At 41.4% G+C, this 20,547-nt stretch overlaps 1 protein-coding gene across 2 annotated transcripts in view; it reads left to right on the top strand.

The window, feature by feature from the left end:
• The window catches only part of Sgcd (sarcoglycan delta), a 381,166-nt gene that overhangs the window by 227,868 nt on the left and 132,751 nt on the right, over positions 1–20,547 (top strand). For both annotated transcript variants that reach the window (XM_076856397.2, XM_076856396.2), the window contains exon 4: positions 14,751–14,838. In XM_076856397.2, coding sequence (XP_076712512.1) covers positions 14,751–14,838 — 88 coding nt within the window. The remainder of the gene's footprint in view (positions 1–14,750; positions 14,839–20,547) is intronic.

Raw genomic sequence — 20,547 nt, 5'->3', positions numbered from 1 at the left:
TCACTTTATAGGTGAAAAAACAGAAACAAGCTACACCCTGCATTTACACACTAGGGTGTGGATGTGCTTGGTTCCAGTCCTACTCTGCATGAAATTGTGCTTCTAACCAGCATGTTCACATCTAACATCTTTCTATTTGGTGGGGGTCAGCAGGGCTTAGCAACCATCAGCATCAGTGGTTAATGTCCTTTTTTAAATAACATTTTTAAATGTTTAAACACAGTGCTAAATTCCTTGCATATGCTCTTTCTTTTAAACCTTTCAACTCTGTGGGGTGATTACTGTTAGTAATACCATTTTCTACAATGTGATGTCTATTTTCCCGTTAAAAACGGATGCTGAGTGGTCTAAGGCCACGATTTCAGAAATAGCAAAGCAGGGGAATCAATTCAGAACTCGGCACCTCCAAAGCCTGCACAGTAGCACACTCCAAAGAAAGGATCCCGTGACCCCAGGGTTAGTGTTTTGAAATTTGTTGTTTGTTCCTATGCCATTCTAATTTTTTATGAAGTCCAGCCTCTGTCAAGTCAGGAGGCACGAGGCTAGGCATATTTCTCTTGAAGAAAATCAAATTATGTCGCTCCCATGACACAAACCTGCCCCTATGCAGCCATTATTTTTCACTCCTTGTTAATAATTCTGACCTCTGCCTGCACTTCTCTGAAAGGCTCCCGTTATCTCTACCCAAACTTTTCCTGAGAGATGCTTGTTGACTCCTGAGAATACCATGTACTGTTCTGTGAAAGGTCAAGATCCAAAGCCACAGTCCTCACTGACAGAGGGCAGAACAATGTGCAGACAGAGCTGAGGAATGTGCGGGGGCCAGCCACAAAGCCAAGACTTGTGCACCCAGATCTGGGGGTGCTGTCAGGCCGTGGCAAAGCCAAGGACACTGCCCATGGAAAAGTCCTGTTTGCAAATGTGGCCAAAAGCCAGAGAATTTTGGCCTGTGATAGTTTCTCTGCAAAGAACAGGGGTGGAACCATTTTTGTTTTGCTTTCTGGCAAACAACCTTCCATACAAAAACACATCTTAGTCTTGCTGTCTTGAGATTCAGTGCTGTTAACAACAGCATTGGTCTGACTGATCTCAGGGGGAAAAGATGGGGCTGACTCCTTTCATGCAGGATGTCTCTGCTTATTGGCTTTCTCCAAACCCCTAGTCAAGCCTGCTTGCCCCCGTAAAGATGTCTTAACCTTTCCAATATAAATTAAATATGTTGAAGACTTTTTTTTCATCAGATCTTTTTTTTTTTTGGTGGTGGTGGCAGGGGTACCAGGGATTGAACTCAGAGGGACTCAGCCACTGAGCCACATCCCCAGCCCTATTTTGTATTTTATTTAGAGACAGGGTCTCACTGAGTTGCTTAATGCCTCACTGTTGCTAAGGCTGGCTTTGAACTCATGATCTTCCTGCTTCAGCCTCCCAAGCCACAGGTCTTATATTTACAGCTCAGACTGCACATTCCACAGCAGTAGAACCGGAGGGAACTTCTTGGTTTTCAAGTCCTCAGTTCTCTCTCTGCAATTTACCAGCATTGAAGCTAGTCAACGATGTGCCCCCCACACAGTGTCAGTTTCCCCATCTATAAAATGGCTCACTGGGATTGTGGACATTAAGCCATCTAGCAGGCGTCACTGAGTGCCCATAAAGCGACAGGAGCTCTTCTAACCCCTTTATGATTTGAAGAAGATAAAGTCAGATCTACCTCATAAATCCTTGTGTATACAGACCAAGCTATAGGGTAGCATTTCCCCAAGTGAGTCCTACCGTGTTTTCTGTTGATATGTAGTTTAAGAAAAAAAAAATCTATAATTAAATAAACATAGGAGAGGTTTGGTACGCAAAGGAAAACAAATTGTTATTGAGGTAGGACTTCACAGAGAAGGAAAATTCTAACCAAGATTGTGAACTTAGAAGGTATGGGAGAGGACATTAGATTTTTGTGAATGTTTTGCTCATAAAACCTTTTGGAGACAGATGTTTTTTTTTGTTTGTTTGTTTCTTTGTTTTAAGAATTACTACTCACTATTATGGAAATGTTTCCTGCACAACAGTGGAAAATATTAGAAAGATGGGTCAGGCAGTTACCAAAGGTGTTATTTCATATGCTGTGAATATAAACTTGTTACCTGAGATCATGATAGACCAGTGGCTTGTACATTATCCAGTGCCACCTTCATGGGCTGTCTCTGATCTCATAGGGGCTTTGATTGTACAAGAGTGTTGATTTTCTCTTTCCAGATATAGCACAAGGCTCCCTGCTACCTCTTCACTGCTCTGACACAGTTCCTAGCTCAGTGCTGGGTGCATAGAAGGATGACTGAATGCGCTCTGGCCTTGGCTTCCCCAGCCATGTGTCACTAGACACATCCTCAAAGCATGCTGCCATGGCTGTGCTGGCACACAGTGGAGTCTGGCTGCACTGTCACCTGGGTCTCGGGTGGGATGTTGGGAAGTCATTCTTTTCCAAGGCACTTCAGTTAACCTTTATACCTGACCTTGCCCGCAAAGAGGAAAAATGTGTCAGCCTTTTGTTTTCCTATGGAGTTAGCTACGTTTCAAGAACCTCAGCTAGGAAATGAGAATTAACTTATAGTTTTACATCTCCCTATTTGTTTCTTCATAGCTCTGTGTGTGTAATTGTCTACCTGCCTTTGAGGACACTCACTCACTCACTCACTCACACACACACACACACACACACGCACGCACACACACGCACGCACACCAGAAAATCCACTGAGTTTTCGTTTCCTAAAAAGTTTCTTTGAATTCTTTGTAACCTTCAGACTATGGGAAATCAGACTTGCAATGTTACCCTGAAGATAACAATTGCATTTTAATATGTCTGCCATCTCACAGAATCCCTAGTGACGATGCCCAGAACGAGGAGGAAACACATTTTAAGTTGCCTGGGAGAATCAACATGGAAATGCACAGATGTTTGAGTGACAGCTGAGATAGCAAAATTGTGAACATTTTTATAAACAAAATTTCACTATCTACTGGTCCTGTACAGAGTAACTTAAAAGTTATAATACAGAATTGAAAAAAATGTGCACTCTGTACCCTAATACGTCAGACTCAGATGTTTCATACTTAGCATTTACCAAGTGGCGTTTTTAAAAATTATTTTGTAGTTGTGGATGGACAGATTGCCTTTATTTATTTTTTTATTTATGTTTAATTTTTATGTGGTGCTAAGGATCAAACCCACTGCCTCACACATGCTAGAGAAAGCGCTCTGCACTGAGCTACAGCCCCAGCCCCCAAGCAGCACGTTTAAGTCCATAACTTCACATCTACAAAATTTGCCCTTCAGATATTCCCCTCAGCAGCTGTTCTGTAGTTCAGTCAAAAGCTATACCTCTTCAATTGCCAAGAAATGCAAAAGTTCTCCTTGACTCTGCCCCATTTTTCCTGCCCAGGCCAAATCAATCACCAACCCCTGTCAATTCTAAAAACACCCATCTTTAATCTCCCTACTATCTCTGCTTCCACTGCAGTTGAAGCTGTCATTGTCTCCTCATCTGGGTGGCTGAATAGTCTACCTCGCCTTCTATCACATGCACTTGCAAAGTAACGAGAGTGGCCAGGTTTGCCGCCGTCTTATATGGACAGTGTCCCCTAAAGGTTCATGTAATAAGACTGGGTCCCCAGGGTGTTGGTACTGGGAGGGGGTGCTATGCTCTGCACCTTTAGGAGGTGGGGCCCAGTGGGTGTCCTTAGGTCATTGGGGATGTGCCTTCAAAAGAGATTGTGGGATCATCCCCCTGTACTTTCTGTTTTGAGATGTGGATGTTCACTCTGACAAGTCTCCCCATGATGGACATCCTCAATAGTTCTCATATCCTGGATTTGAACCTCCAAAACTGGGAGCTAAACAGACTTTTCTTCTTAAGTAGCCAGTCTCAGGTATTTTGTTGTCGTAACACATAGCTAATACAGTGTTTAACTGAAAGTCAGTTCGGACCACTCTTAAAATCCTTTCATGACTGCTCATTTGCAGGGAAAGTTCAAAACCTTCAAAATGTCCTGTGAGATAAGAGCATGTAGACTGACCTACCAGGTTCTTAGACATAACTCAGAGCCACAGTAATAAAAATAATAGAGTATTGGCTCAAGAACAGATAACAGAACAGACTAGAGGGCTCTAGGACAGACTCATGTCAGTTTGGGAATTAATATATGAAAAAAAGTAGCATCACATATTTGTGGGAAAAATACCAACTATTTGGTGGATAGTGTTGATAGTGTTGAGAAAACTGCTTTCCATTTGTATTCCTACTTAACTACATGCAGCAGGGAAAGACTTGATATGAGAGGTAAGACTCAAATATAAACAGAAGAAAATATAAAGAAAAGGAAAAGATTTCTTTATTAAACATTAACCAATTAACAAAATGAAACAACCCTGTTCGTCAGAAGGCAGCGTGGGGCAGTGTTCACAAAAGTTTTAATTTCTCCCTGGATCATCAACCACACTGACCTTTTTCTTCCTGTCCCTTAAATATACTAAGATTTGTGGCCTGGAGTTAGTATACCTATCTGTGTCCATGAAAAGTTTCTTCTCCTCTGTCAGCTAACCAGTTCACCCTCATCCCAGTAACCTCAGCCAAAATGTCTCTTCCTTAGAAAGGCTTTAATGCCCTAATTATGGTGCTGTGCATGTGATCTCCTTTCACCTTCTAATCTGCATTCAGTGCACATATTGCGATCACAATGATATAGCCATTTATGGAACTCTGAACTCTGAATTTAGTATCCATCTCCCCTAGTAGATTAAACTCCAGGAGATCAAAGGCCACCTATCCAGCACTTGGCTCAGTGCTTTATACTTGGACGACACTCATAAAATGTTAGTGAAATGGATTGATATGGGGCAGTTGAAAGAGAGCTCATTTGACACCACCTGCCACACGCGTACCATGGGCCCAGGGAAGTCTCCAAGCGTCCTTCAATTTCTAACTCATTGAGAATTTGCAGTCACATTTTGTGCTGCTGTTTTGCCCTGTCACTCTGACGCTCAAGTCTCGCTTGCCTCTCCTACAGTTCCGGGCACTACAGGAGAAGCTATATTGATATTTGTTAATTTCATGTCCATAATACTTCCTCTCCACTCACTCAGACTTCCATGTTCAGAGCATCATCACATTGCCCACACGTAATGGCTTGTTTTTGAAAGTGTGGCAGATCACATCAACCTTCATTTAATTACTGCTTCAGTTGACAACTCACTCTCAGTTGACTCTTGATTTTATCCGAGCATTCAGTTATTCAATAAATATTTATTGAAAGCCTAATGGGTACCAGAAATGTGCTGGGCCCTGGAAGAACTGGCATTCCCCTGCAGCACTGGCGTGTTAACACTATGTCCCAAAGGAATCCTTAGACAGAACACTTCCATTTAGCAAAGTATTGAGAAAGACCACAATGAACCCAGAATTGGGTATATGCAGAATAGCTGAGCAAGGATGGTATGGTAGAAAATCTGGATCATTGTCCAGCTTACCTTGACAAGATGTCTCATGGTGTAGCTTTGATATTCACTGCTGGAATTTTTTTTAAAAAAACAATGTGAATGCACCCAAACTTCATTATAAAAAGACACTCCAAGGTGAAACAGAAATGACCATACTAAAGTATAGTTTATAAATGTGCTTTTCAAGGGGTCGATTCAGATAAATTAAAGCATCCTATTAAAATAATAGAAACATTTGATGCTTGCTGTAAGAGAAACTTAACGACCCTTTGGAAATTATTTTATTAATAAATCTGAGTTTGTATTAGCTTTGATCTTTCAAGGTCATATTGAGAGTTTGTATTACTTTAGAAACATCCATCCTGCAGCCCATTCATTGGGATACCTTCTCCACAGAAGCCAAGAATTTCAGAGCACCCTATTTTCTAGAAACTGACCAGGGAAGAATGCTTAGAGGCCCCCGAAACTTCACCCAGGCTGTGAAAGATCCCAAAGATGGTTCTTTGATTATTCTTAAAGACAGAAAGCTGTGGGAAAGAAATTTGTCTCCATGTAAGGGAAATTTTTCTGATATTATCAAACCCAAAGTGGGCCATCTATACCTCCTTGCTTGCTCAAAGATGGGTGCTCTTCCAGGGTCTCTTTCTAAAATTCTAGATCTTAGAGTTCAGCAGCCTAATAGATCTTTCAAAAAATATCATATTTTGCAATAGTTTTATATTTGAAGAAAAGCTGTGAAGATAGTACAGTGTTCCCCACACCCACATTTTCCTGTAAGTAGCATCTGTTGAGCCAATATTGATGTATCATTACTAACTAAAGCCCATTTATTTTGGTTTTAACCAATTATGCTTTTTCTGTCTAAGGATCCCACCCAGGATGCCTTAATACGTGTAGTCCTCATGTCTCCTTAGTCTCTTCTTGGCTAGGGTTCGATGACATGGACAGTTTGAGAAGTGATGGTCAGGCATTTGTCTGAAATGGCTTTAACTGAGATGGGCCCTGTGGTACATGAGGGGATACTTTGTGAAGAGGAAGATCTCTGCCATAGTCTTCACAGAATATCCAAGGTGCCTACATCAACACCAGTTGAATCACCACTGCTGACGTTGTTCAGCTGGGTTACTTTACAGAGGTAGTGTCTGTTAGAGTTCTTAGCTATGAAGTTATCCCATTATTTCCCTTCTGTATTGTTCTTTTTGAAAGGAAGACACTGTGGGCAATCCACCTTGAAGAGTGGGGAGTTAGTAACATAAATTATGTGACATTCTTCTACCCAGAATGTTTGACTCTTCTTCCCCATTTATCCATCTATTCATTTATTCATCTCAACATGGACTCATGGGTATTTATTTTTTACTCTGAGTTATATTCCAATACTAGGATGTTTATTTCACTGCTCAAATTATTCCATCCATGACCATTTGGGACTCTTTTGGTCGTCTCCTGTGTCCCTTTGATATACATACCCCATCATCCTGGGTATTTTGGGTTTTGTTCATTTTTTTGAACACTTTCTTTCTGGCATTCAGAATGCTCCTGACTCATGCTATAGATTTCTTGCTGCAGCAGTACAATTAGCTGTTTCTTCAAGGACCTGTCTTCGTGCAGCTTTTGTGTTTGTTTTGTGTCTTCTTGCAGCTTTTGTGTTTTGTGTTTGCAGTTCTGAAGTGCTTTTGCCGGTGCTTTTCCTATATTTTCCTTCTTGATTTTCTTTTAACACCATTGTGTTGCCTTGAACTTCGTTTCATAGGCACGGAAACTCAACTCGGCCAGAAATTTACCCAAGGTCACGGAGTTACTGAAGAAGTGGGGTTGGGATGGAAGCCCAGACCTGCCAGACTCCAGAGCTCTGCTCCAGGAAGACAGCCTCCCTAGTTACCTACTTAGCATTATATAGAATCAAAGCTATTATGAGCCCACCTGCCTTCCATTAGGAGGAAAGGGCAGAAGCCAGCCCAGTTCTCCTTGGGAGACTCCTCTCAGGATTCCAGCTGCCCTAATCTCTTCCTCCTCTGAACTTCACTCACACTGAGAGTTCAAACCCTTCCCTCATGTGAAACTTGTTTGTGTGCTAATCTCTTGGTTTTCTCTGTTTATCTAAATTCCCGGAACAGATTGTTAGCTCCTGGGAGGGCCAGGGAGATATACCACAGTGTAGGATTATCAAGATAAGAAGCTTCTGGCTGCCACATCACTTCAAAACAGACTGGGGTGATATGGTTGTGATTAAATGCAAATATTAAAATCTGTCTCTCATCCTAGGAGAGCATAAATCTTGACTGAAGTGATAGCTGCATTGTTGTTATGGTTATTTTACATCAAATCAGTCTCCTCCTGGGCTAGGAGTTTCTTAAAGATAAAGGTCACTTGTACTTCCCATTCTAGGGATTGGGACAGGATCTGACATGTTCCAGACACTCCTTTAATGTATAGAGAATGCTTAAGAGAGGCTCTTGGGGCCTGCTCTGAAGTCACCCACAATTTTAACCAGCTCTGCTCTTGAGAAGGTAATGTTATTAACGAAGAAAAAAAATTAAAAGGACTCATGGATAAAGGAAGAATAAGTGACAATAGACAAGGAATATCAACATTTTAAATCATTACTGTTGGGTTGTTTAGTTGAGGTCCGGGTCCTTGGTGTTGTAAACAAAAGAATTGAGCAAGACACACAGAAATAACAGGCATAGTACAGACTTATGGAAGATGAAGGTAGCACTTGGTTAGATAAAATGAAGTGGGCTTGGTGAGAGAGAGAGAGAGAGAGAGAGAGAGAGGGAGGGAGGGAGGAGGTTGGTTCAAGGTCTCCAATGTCTGGAAATTAGGGTCTTATATGCTGAGCTGTGAGGTGTTCTCTTCCTTATATAGACCAAAAGGAAGACCTTCCCCCATTGGCTCCCATTGGTTACCTTGTGATACCTGATTAGAATATTCTCCAATTCTCCCCTCTCCATTGGTTACTTTAGAAAATCTAATTAGAATACTGCCCACTGTACCCTCATTAGTCATTTTAAAATATTGAAACCCCGGGGGGTGGGGGGTGTTGTCACAGTGATCAGTCCTCAGTGGGAGGAGTTGTCAGGGTAATGGGACTTACTGTAAATAGGGACATGACTTATCTCCTTGTCTTGTCCCCCAGTGGCTTCTTTCTTATACCCTGTCTCTACCATCTTGCTGTCCCCAAACTCCTACCTAACAAAAACAATCTGAAGTGGGTAGAGGAGAGGTAGTTCAGCTGCAAAGCTAGGATCAACATCTTTCAGTAAGGAAACAGAGAAGGACAGCGAATGTGTTAGTCCATGATGCAGGGCCCTGACAAGGCTGGGGACCTGGGTGTCTCTGGAGATCTGAGGGTCAGGGTGTGGAGTGAGTGGGTCAGGGAGACTTACCTACTAGACTGCCAGGAGACAAAACCTAGATTCACTATGAATATGGAAATAGACTGAAAAAGAAGACTGTCTATCCCCAGATATCATCTAACTCACTCAGCTGGGCACATACCTATTTTCCAGTACAAGATAGGAGGAGTCTTTTCTAGAAGCTGGCTTAGACCAGAGGAACTCTGTGCTTGGGATACCCAATACGGATGATGTTAGGGATGGACCATGGAAGACAGAGGGTTTAATGGACAGTCCACTGCACAGCAAAATGCCTAGCCCCTTCCCCTGGACACCCAGAATTCTTATTATAAATTTCGACCCACCCACCTCCCGGCAGGAGTTTGCAGAATTCCTCTGGTGAAACTGGCCTAAAGATACTGACAGCCCAGTTTGAAGGTTTTTTCCCAGGAATGAGTTAAATCCCTCACATTGTCCCCTTGGGCAAGATTCACCCTTTCCAGAAACAGCCTCCTATCAGCTCTAGTATTCCTGCTTCCTGCTGAGAGAGGATGGTGTGTGAATCAGAAAGAGATAATAAAAAGAAAAAAAAAAAAAAAAGGAAAGCTTAAAGAACAAGAAAATGCTCCTGAAATTAATAGTAGTAGAAAAGTTTTTCAAAATTAACAGAAAGAATAGAACAATGTCAAAAATGTCCTCCATCAAATAGGACCTAAAGAAAAAGGTTAGAACACAAAGGATAGGAAAAAATAGAAAATTAAACAAGTTTTTTTGTTTTTAAATGAAGGCTATATTGGCTGCAAGCAAAGAAAATTGTACAAGAAAGGAAAAGGAAGTGCAGCTAAAGTAGAGTCCTTGACTTGTTGGAGAATAATAGCCACATAATCATAATAACTATAAATATCGATGTAACCCAAGTTATATGAAGTCTAGACCACTGCAGGGCAATAGATAGCATCTAAAGTTAATAAATGTCACATAGAAGCATATTTTGGGCCAAAGGAAGAGAAACACCTGACAGGAACATAGAAGTTAAAAGCTCTCGCAAGAGGGAGAGGTGCGGATTGCTGCTTTTTGTTACAAGCCTTGTAGCCTTTGACGTTTATGCATTCTGCTTTGATATGAGAATAAATTAGACATTTTTCGCAATCAGATACAATAATTTAAAAATGTCACACAATGGAGCCATTCGGTGTTCAAAAAGCCACGTATAGTAGATGTGGCGGAAAAACAATGTTCATTTCACTAGCCCCAAGTCATCAAGACAGGATTTGATTCTGTTCTGCTTAGTCTCCTTTAAAGAGAGAGAGAAATGTGGTGGAATTCCTCTCCATCAAAATGTGCACAGTGTGGGCACTTAGATGCGTGTGCATGTTGAGCGTCCTTGTCCTTCTCCTTTGTGAGAGGGTGGTATGTTGCCTCTGTTCTCTATCCTAAATTCTGTGTCCAGAAGAATCGCAAGCCGATTGGCTGCAGACTGACTTGAGCTGACCCTCCTTATTATCCGATGAGGGGCAGCTAGACTCCTTTCTGGCCGTAGTTACCTTGAGGTCAGTGAGCAGGAGTCACAGTGGTGAGCAGGAGGGAATGCAGAGGAGAGAGGGAAGGCTGAGAGGGCAGAGGTTAGCTTCTCATCAGACATCAGAGTGTTTCCCAGAGGCTGGGCTTGGCTGGTGTTTTCCTGCCAAGTCTCCATAGGCAGAGTCAGAAAACAAAGATCACAGGGTCCCAGCCACCCCGGGAAGCTCTTCACTTTGTTAACCGGCTCTTGCCTTTTTCCTGGCAATCTTTCTGATATAAGTATACATGAGGATTGCAGCAACACATCCCAGGTGAGAATAAGGTTCTTTGTTTAAACCCTGATACAGCAAAGATTCTATTTCCCAGGATGTTAGCAAATTAGAACAATTAATGCCAAACTATAACATTTTGACAAGGTAATAAAAAGGGAATGGGTGGTTTTATTATATCTCCTGCTGTAAATCTTGGACAAAGCTGCTAGATTTGTCCATGATAGAAATACTTAAATAGTTGTAAGGACAGGCAGGTAGTATTGGGAGAGACTGGGATTTGAAGGATGGTGGTAAGCCAACTGGATGTAGGAAAACCTTTGAAATATAAAAACAGAATGTTGGAAATGGAGAAAGCCCTTGATTTGCCCTACTGATGGGTTGGGGAAATTAGAGACAGAAGTAAGATCATTCTCTCCATCTCTCCCGCTCTATTTCATGCCTCTTTTTCCCTCCTCCCCCTGCCTTCTTCCTCTTCCTTCTCTTTTCCCTTTTCCTCTCTTCCTCTTATCTCCTTTACTACTTCCTTTTCTCTCCTCCTTTCTTTGCCCTAAAAATTACTGAGGACTTCACGCGTGCCCATCACTGGACCACATGCATGCATCATTCATAATCACATCTGGAATCACTTGTTTTTGAATAATTTTATCTGGGAATCTTAATGATCTCAGTATTAAGTGTATTTTGGTAATTTGATAACTAATTTTGCACCAACCTTTTTTTTTTTCTTAATGAGGATTGGAACAATTATGTAACTTGCTTAATGTCCACTCCCAAGTGGTAAAATTGGGATTGGAAGTAGTTGGACTCAGGATCTCCTATTGCACACCTGGCCCACAGAGTGCTCAGTCATGGCAGTGATGAACTTGATAATGATATTGGTGTTGATGGTGGAAAATGCAAACATTGGGACACAGCAGACTGAGCTGATTTCAGCAGGGTCACACAGTAGTTGGTGGCAGGAGATTTAGCCAGTTCCCTGATTTCAGGCCATTTTTCTCTCTGAAGTATTAAGTTGATGGATACATGAAGAGGAACTTCAATGAGTTAACTCCTGGAAACATAACTCCTGTCCATGTTTCAAGTTCTAGATCATGAATTCATACTTCATTAGAATTCTTTGGAAGCAAGAACTTAACACCAAAAACAAACAAACAAACAAACAAATAACCCGATTAATAAATGGGCAAAGGAACTGAACAGACCCTTTATAGAAGAATAAATATGATCAGTTGAAAAATATATGAAAAAGTGTTCAACATCTCTAGGAATTAGAAAAATTCAGATTAAAACTATACTAATATTTTATCTCACTCCAGTCAGAATGACAATTATTAAGAACACAAATAACAGTAAAGGTTGGTAAGGATTTTGGGAAAGAAGATCTCTTATACATTACTGGTGGGACTGCAAATTGACTTTGATGCAACCATCCTGGAAGGCAGTATGGAGATTCCTCAGAAAACTTATCATTTGATCCAGTTATCCCACTCCTCAGCATATAACCAAAGGACTTAAAGTCAGCATACTATAATGATGCAGCCATATCAATGTTTCTAGCAGCTCAACTCACAATAGCTAAGCTATGGAACCAACCTAGGTGCCCTTCAACAGATGAATGGATAAAAAAATATGGTTCATACACACAATGAAATATTACTCAGCCATAAAGAATAAAATTATGGCATTTGCTGGTAAATGGATGAAACTGGAGACTATCAGGCTAAATGAAATAAGTCAATCCCAAAAAATAAAAGGCTGAATGTTCTCTCTGATATGTAGATGCTAACTCACATTAAGCAGTGAGGAGGGAGGAATAGAAGTTCACTAGATCAGAAAAAGGGAATAAAGGGAAGGCGGGAATAAGAAAAACACTAGAATGAATCAGATATCACTTTCCTATGTTCGTTATGGATACATGATCCATGTAATTCCACATCATGTACAAACACAAAAATGGGAAGTTATACTCTATGTATGTGTGATATGTCAAAATACATTCTACTGTTATGTATAATTTAAAATTACACAAAAAAATTAAGAACTGTTTTGAAGCTTTAAGTTGAATTGCTAAGCAGACTCAGAAAAAATGATGAAGAAATTATTTTAGACTAATATTTGTTTCCTTATCAACAGAAAACAAATGACAAGATTTGAGTAAATGTACTTCTTTCTTGACCCAATTAAAAACAATTTATTTATTTATTTATTTATTGGCGTAGGACTGAACTCAGGGCCACTTAACCACTGAGCCACTTCCTTGGCCCTTTTTATTCTTTATTGTGAATCAGGGTCTTGCTAAGTTGTTTAGGGACTTGCTCAGTGGCTGAGGCTGGCTTTGAACTTGAGATCCTCCTGCCTCAGCCTCCTGAACCACTGGGATTACAGGTGTGTGCCACCACATCTGGCTAGAGAAACCTTTTTTTATCTGGGGAAATAAAATTTTAAGCCATGGTGGGAGAGTACACTGGATCAGTGATCAAAATTCCTTGTCTCTTTCTCCAACACTATGTCAATAGTTCTCACCCAAAGGTAACTGGTTACTCAGGTCCTGAGTGAGTCATGGGTATCCGTTATCCATTTTAGCAGAAAGCCTAAGATGAGAATGACCACATATCCAGGCTGTCAGTATACCATTGTTGCCACTCCATCCCCTCTCCTCCTCTTGTGAAAATCATCTCAGCCCTTGGAACTAGCTGTCTGTTAGCTCACAGTCTGCACTCTTTGTCTACTGGTTCTAAGTTGGATTTGCTAATTAGCCTCACCAATATTAGGAGGAAAGAGCCTATACATACTTTTGTGAACTTTGTTCTTCATTTCAACTTGGTAAAGCATAGCCTTGCTCTCTTCAGTGACCAGTGCAAATGCCTACTTCTCTAGGAATTCTTTCCACTCCCCAGGCCCAAGCGGCAAAGAATCCCACTCTTTGGGAAAGCCCTCCAAATACATTGTAGTTCCCTACTGGTTCTCTGGCTGGTATACTTATCCCCATTAGAAACTAAGACCTTGAAGATAATGGCTAAGTTTCACCTCTCTGGTAAGACAATGGTTCCATGCATTTGGACAGACTCAATACAGAGTATTGAGTATTACAGAGTTTCCGGCAGGTGTGTGCCATGTTTGAAAAGACAGAAATGACTACCATATTCATTTTTTTCCAATGACAACTAGACAATGTGGACGAGCATTAGTAAAAAAGAAAACTAAATGCAAGATTAGCTAATAACAGCATTTGAGCTACATCTAACCCTCCATCTGTCTTTTTATTTCCATCAAAGTAAAAATGGATTTTTCATTTTTAGATGACCAGTGGAGGGAATAAAACAGAGGAAAATTAATACATCATAACACATTAAGAATATATTAGATTTTAAACATAAAATTTAAATGAAGTGAAATTGAAATATCATGGTCTATGAATGAAGTTTACTTGGAATGTAGCCATGCCTTTTTATCTGTGTACTGTTTAGGAATATTTTTGCACCAAAACAACTAAGTTGTTTTGATGAAGAGGGAAGTGGATGATGGCACAAAGTACCCGGAGGAAAAGTAATCTGGAAAAGAAGAAAGGAAGAATGGGAAGAGATTTACTCAGAAAGTCTAGATCTCCCAGGTTTTGTATGCATGTGTTGCAAACAAGTTCATGGGATTCTCACAGCTGGTGGACATGCCCAAGGGGAAGACCTTGGGTATTTCACTGCAGCTGTCTGTTCTCTTGTAAGGATTCTTCATTATTCTTTTGCTGAAACTGTAACCTAGAAAGGACATGGTTAGGAGATTATTCCTGATTTTTTTCTGTCCACAAAAGATAGCTTATATCTGCAATAAGATCTAAAGGTTTCTGTGTCCTAATTGTCTCTGATTCAACTATAGCTCCGTGCTTGTGTGTGTTTTCTAGAGAAACCTGTGTTGTGTGTGTACATGCATACACCTGCCTCTGGGGAATTCTATGTTGAATGTATGTCTTTTAATTATCAAGTGTGTGGGACCATTAAACATTTGTTGGAGTTTTCAAATAACATACATTGGTTGGAACTTGGCTAAAACCGGTTCAGCTCCTTGGAGAACTGAGATTATAGTTCTTTGGGGTAAAAAAACCTTCCATTTTCATGTGTTTTCTTTGTTTTCTTATTGCAGGGTAATGCCCTCTACTTCAAATCTGCCAGAAACGTGACAGTGAACATTCTCAATGATCAGACTAAAGTGCTAACTCAGCTGATCACAGGTAAGAAGAGAAAGAACTTAGAAAAGCCAGATCCATGCTAGGCACTCAGAGAACATACACTTGAAGGTCAAATAAAGCATCCCATGAACTTGGAAAGAAGGTTGGCTAACACATTGACTGTGTCAAGAAAGGAATATATAAGATATATTCCATCAGTCTCCTAAAGGAGAGAGCCCTACCTAGACCCATTTTAACTCGGGAAATCCAATGATAGCTGCTTAGGGGGAGAAGCTATTTTTCGCAGGCTGTGGCCCCTAAATACAAGCCAGCTGCTTGTCCTGCTGCTCAACCAAGAAAAGCTCCCCACTCTGAAGCTGGAGGAAACACTGGCTGTGTTAGATTGATTGGGAGAGCAGAGTGTGTACAAAGTCATGCGCCGTGCTTTATGGGTTTTAAAAGGGACTTTTAATGATAGTTTGAATCTATGCCATATTTCCTCTATGTGCTGACTTTGAACATAACTCAATTGCAAGATGCAGATGTAGCCATTGGAAATGTTTGTGTGGTTCTTTTTAATATAGGAGATCTGATCCTAACAGCTGTGGAAAGCACCCACTGGGTCTGAAGCTGCACATTCCTCAAATTTAAACAAGGATTGATTATTCACAGGAATGACTGTAATGCTAAGCATGGGCCTCATGGTCGCTTAATATGTTGAGTGGTGTGAATGCTGTATGCTCCGTAGGTGAGAGGCAACCATGAACAGAGAGGCACCATGCACCCCCCCTCACTGGAAAGGGAGAAGCGGTGCTTATCTGAATGGAATGGTTATACTTCCTTCAAAAATGCCATTTGTTTGGCTTCAGGGCCGAGAGAAAAGTATCCAGATGGATATTTTGAGAAGCCAGTTGCCCAAATGCCCTGAAACATTACCGTGACTAAAATTTCTGGAGCCCAGCTCATAAACAAACCACAGGGAAACAGGTGCTTTTGTGCCCAGAGTTTTTTTCCTGCTGCGAGAGAGCCCCACTCTCTGTCCCCAGGAAAACTGAAGATGGATGTCAAGAGATTCATAACCACTAGGTGACTTGGACCATCTAGGACCATCCATTCCTGGGTCTCAGGGACGGCCGCACACAGAGCCTGTAATCCACAAACATGTCGTTCCAGCATGCAGTGCCATTGCCTGCTGGCCGTGCTTATATAACATCTGGCCTGCAGTCAGCATGCTAAATAATTAAATAAACAGCTTCGGTAAGCAATGATTTAAGCGGCATGTGTGAAAACTGCCTCCAGGAGGGGAAATAAATCCAACCTCAGCTCCCAGATCCCTTCCTTCAAAAGGACCGTATTTAGCCTGTTGATCATTTGCCATTTATTTGCAGAGGGAGAGTTGCCTTACTTGAGAGATTTTGTTTTGATAAAGCTGAAACTGCCCAAATAACTATTATTCAGCAAAATAGTTTCTCTCTCTTCCCCCTCTCTCTCTCCCCTTTTCTCTCCTTCCACCTTCTCTCCATTGCTGTCCTCCTCTCCTCCCCTCCCTTCTTTGCCCAGGCTCTCTGACTTCCATTCTTTCTCTGGCTCATCTGCTTTCACCTGTTTCTTCTTGCCCACCATCCCTCTCCCTACCCCTCCTCTTTCACGTTTTTCCCTTCCTCCCTTTTTTTTCTTTTCTCCTTCCCCCCTCTCCTCTGGTCTCCCTTTTTTTCCTCCCTCCCTTCTTTATTTTTTCTCCTCTTTCTCTATTTTTCTTTCACCCCTTCTGTAGTCTTGTTTTTCTGTGTGTCCTAGTCCCAAGTTAAGCCCTCCCAGGAAGACACCTATCACTAACTCTTATGGTGAGGCTCAAGAGAGTTAGTAAAATGAGATGGGCAAAAACATTCTAACACTGGGTAACAGAAGTTTTCAAGATGAGTTCTACAGAGGATAATAGATGTATTTAAATTATAATTCAGTCTATGCAAACATATGCACACCCATTTACGTAGGGGTTTTCCTCTATGCTTCTCCATTTACGACGTTACATTTATGCACACAGTAGAGAGCACTCTTTCAGCACCCATACCTTAGTCCAGTTATGCTGGGCGGCGTGCTTACTGGAAAGGATGCTGCCTTATTGGAAAGTCCCTGCCTTCCAAGCAATGAGGTCTACTTAGGCAATCCTGAGGATTCAAACATCCTGTGTTCCTGAAAAAAAGATCTCAAAAGTCCTTTAGATGTTCTAATCTTAAAAATTTCAGGTAATCTCTTTGCATGAAACGATGCTTTCAGTGATAGTTACTTCCCAAGATAGACTACAAGTGCATATTTGACCCACAATGTTGCAAGGAGGAAGGTGGTAGGGTTGTCCCTGTACCCTCAGGTGTCAGTGCAGATGGGTCTCAGTGTCAAGGGAGATGGGGAAGAAATTTTCAGCTGAATGCCGCCCCGTCCATTTATTCAACTCCCAGATTTGTGGCAGAGGCTTGGCTTGGAGACTGTGGATAAATCCTGATGGATTCCAATTCTCCACCCTGTTCAGTAGAAGGCACTTTACCCATAGACTGTCAGACAAAGGCAGATTAACTGAAGATTAGTTTCACAGTATAAAGAGTGATTTTTTTTTTTTCATCCCAAGAGAAACAATGGGCTCACCAAGGGAACTCCAGAGCTGCCCCCCCCTCCATTTGCATTTCCCTCTGGAGTCCTGTTTTAAGATTCCAGTCATGTCCAGGAAGTCTGGCAGCCCCAGGGAAAATCTACCAAGGGCAAGCCGCCTGCACCACTGAGCCAGCAGTTACTCTGTGGGGTTTTGGCTTAAATCCCTATTATGGGGTGTTAGATATCCAAATGGTTCTGGCCTTGGGTAAATTCCATTTTGTGGGCTTCTATGAAGCCCCGAAAGGCAAGATAACTTTATTGTGCTTTGTACTTTCTGATTTAACTAGGGTCTCTTGAATGCATTCCCCTGTAAGTCTCACAGATGTTTAATGAGTCAGAGTAATCTCAGTCCATACACAGGAAAGGACTCTTATCTCCCCAGGCGGCCAGTTTGGATGATCTTGTGCAAGTCCACAGAGGCCAAGTCCAAGCATTTATGTCCCCCTAGAATGCCCTCACTTTTCCATGTGACTAGATCAAAAGTGGGCAAACTGTACTAACCCTCTGCCCATCTTGAGGTCATTCATTCATCATTAATGCTTCATTACATTCTCAGCCCCAACCCCCCCAAGTGGTAATGTCCCTAAAGTATTGACAAGCGATAGCTTTCTTGAAGATGCAGTCAAGAAGAGAGCTGCATCTTAGCTGCTACAGACATCCTTAATTCACATCCTTCACTCCATATCTCTGTTCTTTTAAGATCCCCCTCTGGTTTCATCTCTGCTTTTCTGCTTTCTCTCCTCTTCATGAATCCCATTTCCTTGCTATTTTGGACATGTTGCTCAGTCCTCTTCTCCTTTCTGGACAATCAGACATATTCTTCTGCCATGGAGCAACTCTGAAAGCTGGATTCCAGACTCAGGTCTGCCATTGGCTCCCTGGGTGCCCTTGGGAGAGCTCCCCACGTCTTCACTGCTGGCTCTCCTCACCTACCACATGCAGTGGAGCTCATAAGATGACACCCAGGACCCAGGCTGCTTGGAAATTCTGTACAATCTCCGCCGTTTCCATCTCTGAAACATTAAAGAGCCTTGCCAATGTCCCTTCTTTGTGCATCAGGGGGCCAGCCGTGGATGCACTTGTAAGAGATGATTGTCTGCCAAATTGATATGATTATGTGAATGAGGAAAGTGCCCCGAGAGGCTTCATCATTCATCATTTTCAATGCGTCACCACCATTGCAGTCGAAAACTGGTAATGGTGATGGAGATGACCACGGGAACTACATGAACAGCCCTCACATTTCATAGCATTTTTCCACCTACAGAGTTCTTTGGCTGAATTCTATATTATTTGATCCTTTCCAACTTTCTATGATTCTGTGAGATATATAGAGAAGATCTTTGGTATTCATTTTTTTTTCTTTTTCTAATGGTACTGAAGGTTGAATCCAGGATCTTGTGCATAATAAGCAAGCAAGCACTCTACCACTGAGCTACCCCACCCTGAGCCCTCCTGATAGTCGTTTTATAGATGCAGACACCGAGATTCACAAAGATCAAGTGACCTATCCAAAGTCACAGCACCAAAAAATTTGAGAGCATTGGTACATAATGTATGCCTCTTGATTCCTGTTCCGATATTCTTGACCAAGAAGAAAGCTGCCTTAGATGCCCGAGGGCTGACCTGACACTATTTGTCAGGTTTCATTGCTCCCTTTCCTGAGCATGAATGATTTCACAGAGTGTCTTCAGACAAACAAAACACATGCACACAAAAGCCAGGACAACTCTGATCATGTCTGAACGCAGACAAAAACAAACATTCTTAAACCAAAAGACCAAATATCCCTCATCCTAGTGAATGTGATCAACTGAGGTTTCTTTATTCGTGGCCATTTTAGCATTGCTTTGGGCTTTCCTACTTCTAGATAAGATTCATTAAGATACCTGTCCTAACGTTAGTCACCCTTCTGAAAGGATTTAATCTGTCTTGCTTTCTTAACTTTTCCTGAAAATAACCTAACATGAGGCTAAAACCTGAGTCCTAGCAGCTGTTTAACAAGATGCCTTGTGGTTACCCACCACACACCTTCACCTCCCTGCAGTGAATAAGAAATGGAGCTAGTTCACCTCCAGGTGTGTTCTTCATGGGTCTTTGGCTGTTAGGCATTGAGGACCCTTTCTTTGCTACATGTTATGAAGTAATAGTCTGATGAACACTATCTAGAAGGCAGCAAAAATGTCACATCCGAATCTCCTGGGCATTTGGGGGAAAATACAAGATTTTTGGACACTACCAACAAATTTTACTATAGGAGTTCAAAGACCAAAAGATAAATTCCTTTTGATCAGAACTAGGTTCCATGAGGATGAACACACCACGGGATTATTCAGATGCTTTATGAGAGCTACCTGGGAGATCAGGTAGCTCAGATAGACTGAAATGTTTTCCTTTTAGAAATTCTGGCCCGTGAACTTGTTTTTGTATAGTACCTAAAACTCTCTGCAAATTTTTGTTTGTTGGTTAGCAGATTGTTAAACTTGTATCAATATTTGTCCATCAGCAGGCAGATCCATGGGATCAGGAGCGAATCTTCCCTATGTACTATTGCAGATACCCCACCCTCAAGAATAGCCTCTGTTGTCATATAATAAACTCAAAATTTATTTTTTATTGAATGACTTTCTGGCATGAAAGATTCAACAACTTCTAAAGCAATTAATTACAATATTTTATAGCCATCTCTACCAGGAAATGATCTATCTAGTGAGGAAATAGACTTGTCTTAGTTCACATACAGCCACTGGGTCAAGGCTACAAAAGGAGGCAGATTTCAGCTAAATTTAAAGGAGCCCTTCTGAACATTAGGGCAGCTGAAGGTGGATGATCAACTTAAGAGGGGGTAAGCCTCTTGGGCCTTGACATATTCAACCAAGAATCTACATCTCTGCCACTGATTTGGTGGTTAGCTGAGAGAAATTTCATTTGAGCATTAGTTTGGAAGGAGGATGTGATGGTCTTTAAAATTATAGCCTGAGAACCCATCATTAAACGTAATTGACAAGAGATGACTCAGGTCAATAGGCTGATTTTCATGCTTGGTTTCTGAAAACCAATCCACTTAACATTAAAGTCCAACACAGTTTTGTCAGATGCATATGTTCTATGAAAAGCAGTCAAATT

The sequence above is a fragment of the Callospermophilus lateralis genome, chromosome 5 (genome assembly GCF_048772815.1).
Source record: "Callospermophilus lateralis isolate mCalLat2 chromosome 5, mCalLat2.hap1, whole genome shotgun sequence".
Taxonomy (NCBI): domain Eukaryota; kingdom Metazoa; phylum Chordata; class Mammalia; order Rodentia; family Sciuridae; genus Callospermophilus; species Callospermophilus lateralis.
The sequence above is the reverse complement of the archived record's forward strand: the minus strand, read 5'-3'. Positions and strand labels throughout refer to the sequence as shown.